Genomic DNA, 7,500 nt, shown 5'->3' with positions numbered 1-7,500 from the left:
AGAGAGCTATGAGGGTCTTTATTCATGAGAAATGTTTACAAGGAAAGATGCCTGTTAACAGGAAGCAAGAAGTCACATAATGACAGCCAGTGAGCGTCGAGGGCAACAACCCCACTTCAGCAGAATAATCTTTCACACGTTTATCTCTCTGCGAGCCTAATGCTGCACTTCCAAAGGCATTAAAATGAGGTGATCTGAGCAAAAGCTTTACGCCGTCACATGGCTGGATATTCGTACGCTCATTACGGCACTATGAGACAATGGCCCAAAAGCAGCTCAATTCACGTATTACACTAAGCCTACTACATCTGTAAGGTTAGTCCCAGCCATCCAGCAAAACATACATTCATACTCTGCTGTATGAGAGAAGAGCACCATCAGTAAACGGTGGAGATTTTGTCACTAATATAAGAAAGAATATATATTATTTTCCCTCTAAAGTGATTTATAATATATTTAATTTTCATTATATATATACATTTTAAGGAAAATATTATATATATACTTATTTTGTAATGTTGATATATATATATATATATATATATATAATATAAGGCAACAGTCAATGAAACTTTTATGAGATTGGGTTTTAATAAATACTATGTCAGTATAAACCTACAAATATATTAATATATTATAGTATTGGTTGTTTGTTGAGCACAAGATAAATGGTTAAACTGTGTAAACATCAAATAGAACTAAAACAGGAATTTGCATGGGACCAAAACAAACTCAAGCCCACACAGTAATACTATTTGCTGTTACAGTCAGTCTTTAAAAGACAGGAATAAAACACCAAAGCAAGTCTGTCATGACCGAAACACCACTAGCATCAGTGGGATTGACATCCTTTTAGCACCTTCTCTACAGTCTTACTATACTAATATGCGGGTAAATATGGTCTAAAAATGGTACTGAGCTGGCTGATGAAGGAGGAGGAGGAAGTAAAGAACAAAAGGAGGTTACTCAGTAGAAAGGTTACTCATCACTTAACAGACACATGAAAAGGGGGCGATGAAGTCATCAGTACTGATATCAGACCTCACTGTGCTGGCTGATTTGACAGTTGAAATCAGGAGAACAGCTGAAGTGGTTCACAGAAAAAGAAGGTCACACAGTGACACAGCTCCTGGAACGGCAAAGTACATTAACACAGTGCAAGACTCACATTGCCATCTCATCCAGACATTTCTCATGCTTACAAAACAAGTGTTTTTTTTAGCGAGTAAAGTATTAGTTGAAAGTTAAAGATCTAAAAGTCAGTAGTTAGAACTATGGCCTACATGTTCCAGACATGGTGCTTATGTGAAAGTCATGAGGTTTGAATCAGAATCAGTCATGTCCCAGCACCATTTGTTCTTTCTTGTGTACAGACTGAAAAATCAAACTTGATTAGCAGCATAGACATTAAAAATTATCATCAAGGCAAACAAGCATTAAGGCACTGAAGTTTTATATTAAAGTATTTAACATAAAAAAAAAGGTCTGAAACGCTCAAAGCAAGCATGTCGCAAGTACAGTCTGAACAAAGAACTCAATTCTTTTAAGTGAATCAAAAACAGTGTTGTTATTGTTAACAAACTAGTAAAAATCATTTTCGTTCATTGAAATAAAGCTGAAAATAAAACAGGGTATCTGGCGGGTTTTTAGGACCTTTTCTAAGGCCTGCACAGATAAAATGAAAGCAGTATGAGCGGAGTAGAGCACTGTCTATACTATGGTAACATACAAACCCATTAAAGGACTCTATAAACTACAATTTAAACAACAGTTCAAATACAGGTTTGGACAAGAAAGTTTCATAAAATGATAAACCTCACATTTTTCAGCCTTTATACCATTTTTTAAGAAAAAGGATTAGTCAAAATTATGAATGATTATATTTATAATCTGATGACTATATTTGATTATATGCGCATTTGCTTATTTTTGATCCATGGGTTAACAATTCATGTATGCTGCATGAAAATATCGATTTTTGCAGTTGTGCAAAATAGCAGATGCAATGAATAAATATAGCTGCAAGCAGCAATTACGGGGCCAAGCACAAAAATGGCACAAGAAGCCGGCCAACATGGCTGTGAGCATCAGACCAACTGCAACAATGAGCAATTAAAGACCCATTAAGATCATTTTAGGCAAAAGAGCTGAAAAATGATCAAAAATGAGGATTTACTGGTTCATCACTTTCGACCAATAGGTGGCGCTGTGACCAAATTAATGTGGTATGGTCAGAGTGAGGTGACAATGACACTTGCAAAGTTTGGTGTCAATATGTCAAAGCATTGCAGAGATACAGCCTCAAGACTGGGTTTTGTCGGCATGGTCTGAATATGATACGGTTCTTCTTTGGTGGAAATCGGAGCAACGGTCTAGGAGGAGTTCAAAAAAGTAGGTTTTTAAAGAAAAATAATATGGCGGACAGGAAGTTCAGCCAACTATGGCAAATTTGATATTTGTGTTCTCGGCATGACCCAAGGAATCAACTGAGACCTGTTTCATTACAATCGGTTAATATAGTCAAAAGTTATTAGCATTTTTGTAAATTTTATTATAACTTTTGACCACAAGGTGGCGCTGGTCCGGAACCTCTCAGGCTCCTTCAGGGCATTGTCCTGATGACCCATACCGAGTTTCGTATCGATATGCTAATGCGTTCGTAAAATACAGCGTTTTAGCACAAAATTAAAAATGGCTGAAGGCCAAAATGGCTGATACGGGAAAATTGGATATCATTCAACTCGACATGATGCCCAGAATCTAACGAGACCAAATTTATGATTTTTGGACAAACCCATCTGAAGTTATAAGCAAAAATATCCATTTTTTATATTTCCGCACCAGTAGGTGGCGCTGCGCCGAAACACTGCATGATGCCTCAGGTAATGCTTGTGATGACATGTACGAAGTTTGGTCTGAATACAATAAAGCATTGCGGAGATACAGCCTTATGTCTATTTTTGCAAGCACTACGTACAATTCGTTTGCGTATTTTACGTAAACGGTTTGAGGAATCGACTTGAATTCCATAACTTTTTGTCGGCATGGTCTGAAGATGATCTGGTTCAATTTTCATGAAAATCGGAGTAACGGCCTAGGAGGAGTTCGAAAAAGTACGTTTTTCAGAAAATTCAAAATGGGTTTCTAGCCCTTATGGTTCAAAAGTTATTAGCATAAACATAAGTGCAACTTTGGACAGCTGGTGGCGCTAGAGGGATTGAGTTAGAGACTCCAAATTTGCTATGGACAAATGTCAGACTGTCCTCTAACTGTGTGCCAAATTTCACAACTTTCCCGCAAGCGGTTCTATGGGCTGCCATAGACTTCAAGAGCGGAAGAAGAAGAAGAAGAATCGAAAAGAAAAAGAACGCCAACAGATACAATAGGTGCCTACGCACCTTCGGTGCTTGGCCCCTAAAAATGTATATTCACTCTCTGCCAGTAGGTGGCGCATATTAAGCTTGTATACAACGCATCTGTGCTTATTAGAAGGGCGATTTTCTCTGAAAGGTGATGAGTTTGCAGGTGATATACGTAAACAACATAAGGTAAACAATGTCATAATTCATCAACAGTAGATCATAAGCAATCACCAATAGCTTGCCGTAAATCTGTGGTATTCATTGATTGCGAACGGCGTGAACGAGTAGAACGTGCAACAGGGCATGTATTTACTATGTAACGTGCGGCGCTCACATTTGTTTAAACCATCATGTTTTGAAGTAAAAAAAAAAATCAAACACATTAAGCAAGGAAGACATAAACATCTTGGATGACATGGGGGTGAGTATCAGGAAATTTTAATTCTTAAGTGAACTAAACCTTTAAGACATTTGTGGCAAGGATTGTTTCAACCTTCTTTCCTCCTGCACCAGCCCGCTTGATTCACTAAATGTCTAGTTGCATTATTACAAGAGACCATGTCTGTAAAGAGGACGATCTCCCATGTGGTGGCCAGGTCATTTGCCATTCACCAGCCACAGCTCTGAGTGCTGCACATCTGAGTGTAGGGTTTTTTGGGCATGTTGATGGGCAAGGAGAATATGAGCAGAGACAGGTGGGTACAGCTGACTGACTGACATATACATAGACGAACAACACGGTTCAGCACAACATAGGACGTCTCTTGTCTGCCGCCACATATGCTAGCCTCAGCTAAGGAGATAAAGACAAAGGATGAAAAGGGACAGGACACTACTGTGATGTACAGCCTCAGACTTAGCAAGTCTGTAGAAAAGGCAGTTTCAATAAGGACTAAGAGCATATAAGGTCTCCAAAGCAAGAAACTAAACCATAGGCAAAGCTGAATTATTCAAACTTCAAACTAATGCACTCTTGACGACTCTTCAATTCAAAACTAGATGAGTGAGAGCTCTTAAAACAACCTCAGTGCAAAGTGTTCTGCATGACAATGAGCTTCAGGGCCTTGTATAAATCTGCCTATTTAAAGTTGACCCGATGTGCCACTGTTTCGTTAGCGAATTTCCCATTCAAACTTTGCATTTAAATAAAAATAAACAATTGGAATAAGCCATAATTATGTTTAGTCAGTATGTAAATGCACACTGCAGTCATTGATATGGCAACCAGTCTTTACCGGCGTGTTCATGTTACATGGAGAGCAACCGCATGCTGCGTCCAGCGATTGTAATACATCTGGCTTAGGAACTAACGACCGACTACAGCAAAGATCTATATGTGGGAGAATGCAGGTTTGCATGTTTGTGTAAATTCAGGCAATCCTCTGGCAAATGACGGTTTGATGACACTTAAGAGTTCATGCAAACTCATGCTATGTTTCAAATCTCCAACACAGTTCTCACAAATGAGAAATGTTATCGCCAGCAATGGCTGCAGCATCAATGATCTTTACATGTCCAGTGACTTACAACAATTATATTCCATTAACGTGCTTGAGAATTGACAACGTAGCCTGGTCTGCAACATAAGCTAACTGTGTAAAGTTGCCGTTTATAACCCATCTAACAGATGACAAAAATTGTGTGCCTTAATATGACAACATAATTTCTATTAAGAACTCTTTTTGGTTTAAAGTCACAACACACCAAATGACAAAGATAATAGGTGACTGTAACCAAAAGCAAGTAGCAGATTCTTGAGACTGACTGAGATTTAATTTTCGATTCAGTTGGAATTCAATTATAAATCATGATTTGTTAAGTAAAATAACATAAAATATCTATACCCAACACCTTTAAGTGCTAAATGGTGTGCAGAAACCCACCCAGTGCGCTTGGTGATGGTGCCCAAGGTCATCGGTTGCTTGATCTGAGCCAGTGGTAGCACGACCGTCAAACTGGGTAATGGAGACAGGCGTGGGTTACCCATGTTGTTGTTGGTGAAGTTGTTATAGGATTCTTGACTGGTGAGTTTGGCTGTGAAAGAAAAAGAAAAATTAAAGAAATGTGAGTTTGTAATCAAATTATAAGTCTATATGTCACATATATAATGCTTAAGATTTTTTGTTGTTGTTGAAGAAATAAATTGTCTTATTCAGCAAGGATGCATTAAATTTGTTCAATAAATACAGTAAAAACATTTATATTTTTACACAAGATTCCCATTTCAAATAAAAGCTGTTGTCAGACTCACATAATAATAATAATAATAATAAGCAGTACAGTTTTCAACTTTGATAGTAATAATAAAAAATCTTTCTTGAGCACCAAATCAGCATACAAGAATAATTTCTGAAGGATCACGTGACAATTCAAAGCTGGAGTAATGGAGAGTAAGAGTAATGGCTGCTGAAAATTTAGCTTTGTCAAATATAAAATATATTTTAGTTATTTAAACTGTAATAATATTTCACAATATTACCCTTCTAACTGTATTTTTGATGAATGTGACCTTGGTGATCATATTAAGTGACTTCTTTTAAAAAACATTAAATCAGCAGCCTATTTTAAAGGGATAGTTCACCCAAAAATGAAAATTCTGTCATCATTTACTTACCCTCAACTCAAGTTGTGTTCTGCTGAACACAAAAGAAGATAGAATTTTAGAAATGATGACAAAATTTTCATTTCGTCTTATTTTGCAATGTGGAATTGAGCTACTTTTTTGTGAATGAGTGAGACTTTCAATTCATTCGCTATAGGTAAATACCTAGAATAATAACAAAGTGCAGTAAATGGTAAAACTATGTGTGCTACAAACCAGTTTGATTATAATTACAACAATACCTTAAAATATTATGCTAAGAAAAAAAGTTTGCAATATCAAGTAGAGCTAAAAATAATTAAAAGTGGATGATGCCACAAACCAAACAAATTCAAGTTACAAATGGCAGCACCCACTCTTGCGTATAAGAAGAGTTTATAAAAAAAAAAAAAACAATGCTGAATGGTCAAAACAGCATTCCAGTTGTGCTAAAATACACAATTAATTCATAATAGAGCATGTTCTCTCAGGGAAACACACACAACAGATAAAAGGTTTCTACAGCTCTCCCCCCAATTATCCACTTTTCATCAGTTTTTGTTTGTTTTTGTGTTGCTTTTCAATCCAAATGATACATGCATCAATTTGATCCACGCTTCCACACCACAAAAAAACCTATTTAGTGCACATGCATGCTGCACAAATATTCCACACAAAATTGCTTCTTTTCATTTTTTTTTTAACTCCATTATATTTTCCCTTTCAAAACATAATATTTCAGACCAGCCCAATAATCTCAGCAAAGATTTTCCTTGCTTCCATTGTAATATCTCCAGGAAGGGGGTATTCAGGGGCTCAGAGAAATACCTGAGACACAAAACAATGATTATCTGAGGGCAAAAGCGCTGAGAGCGGCCGTGCCACAGTGTTGGAGGGGTTTTAGATCATTAGCCAGCCTCTCTGTGTCTCTCTAATACCCAGAAACGTTGTCTTTGTGCTTAACCAAAGAGAGACCATTTAGGCCTCATGGCCCTCAATAAAGGCCTGCTTTGGCTGGAGACATTACACAAACCCCTGCGCCATTCCACACAGGGCCCGGATCTCAAGGGCCCTTCACATTTCAAAACCACTACACCCCAAGCGCAGCCACCTTTTGTGCGCAAGAGCAGCAGAAAAGAAAAGGAATTTGAACAGGAAGCAGCCTGAAAACCCATAATGGTGCTTCTGATGGACAAAGACGAGGAGTAGAGGAAGAAAAATCTTAATGAATTTAGCATCTTTCCATGAAGGACACACTCAGTCTCTGCAAACTTTTTAACCCCCACTAAATCAAAACCCAACTCGCCCGTGGACAAGCACGCAAACAGCGTCACGGCGGCAAAGCTTAAGCCCTCAAAAAAGCAGACGCCTCGCACGAGATGATGTGAAACTCAGCCACTGAATGACGTAAACCCGAGTGTGGCAGGTTTGGCCGGAACCCTCAAGAATGGCGAGAGAGGCAAGGCGCCTGGCTAGTCAAAACTACACTGCTTATGGAGTTGTCATTTGATTAATGACTCATGTGTGATGGCCTGCGCAGTGATACATGACAAGCCA

At 38.0% G+C, this 7,500-nt stretch overlaps 1 protein-coding gene across 4 annotated transcripts in view; it reads right to left on the bottom strand.

Moving 5' to 3' along the window:
• Positions 1-7,500, bottom strand: part of bcas3 (BCAS3 microtubule associated cell migration factor) — a 272,896-nt gene that overhangs the window by 189,408 nt on the left and 75,988 nt on the right. For all 4 annotated transcript variants that reach the window (XM_048162169.1, XM_048162167.1, XM_048162170.1 and 1 more), the window contains exon 16: positions 5,246-5,396. In XM_048162169.1, coding sequence (XP_048018126.1) covers positions 5,246-5,396 — 151 coding nt within the window. The remainder of the gene's footprint in view (positions 1-5,245; positions 5,397-7,500) is intronic.

Source organism: Megalobrama amblycephala, linkage group LG16 (genome assembly GCF_018812025.1).
Source record: "Megalobrama amblycephala isolate DHTTF-2021 linkage group LG16, ASM1881202v1, whole genome shotgun sequence".
Classification (NCBI taxonomy): domain Eukaryota; kingdom Metazoa; phylum Chordata; class Actinopteri; order Cypriniformes; family Xenocyprididae; genus Megalobrama; species Megalobrama amblycephala.
The sequence above is the reverse complement of the archived record's forward strand: the minus strand, read 5'-3'. Positions and strand labels throughout refer to the sequence as shown.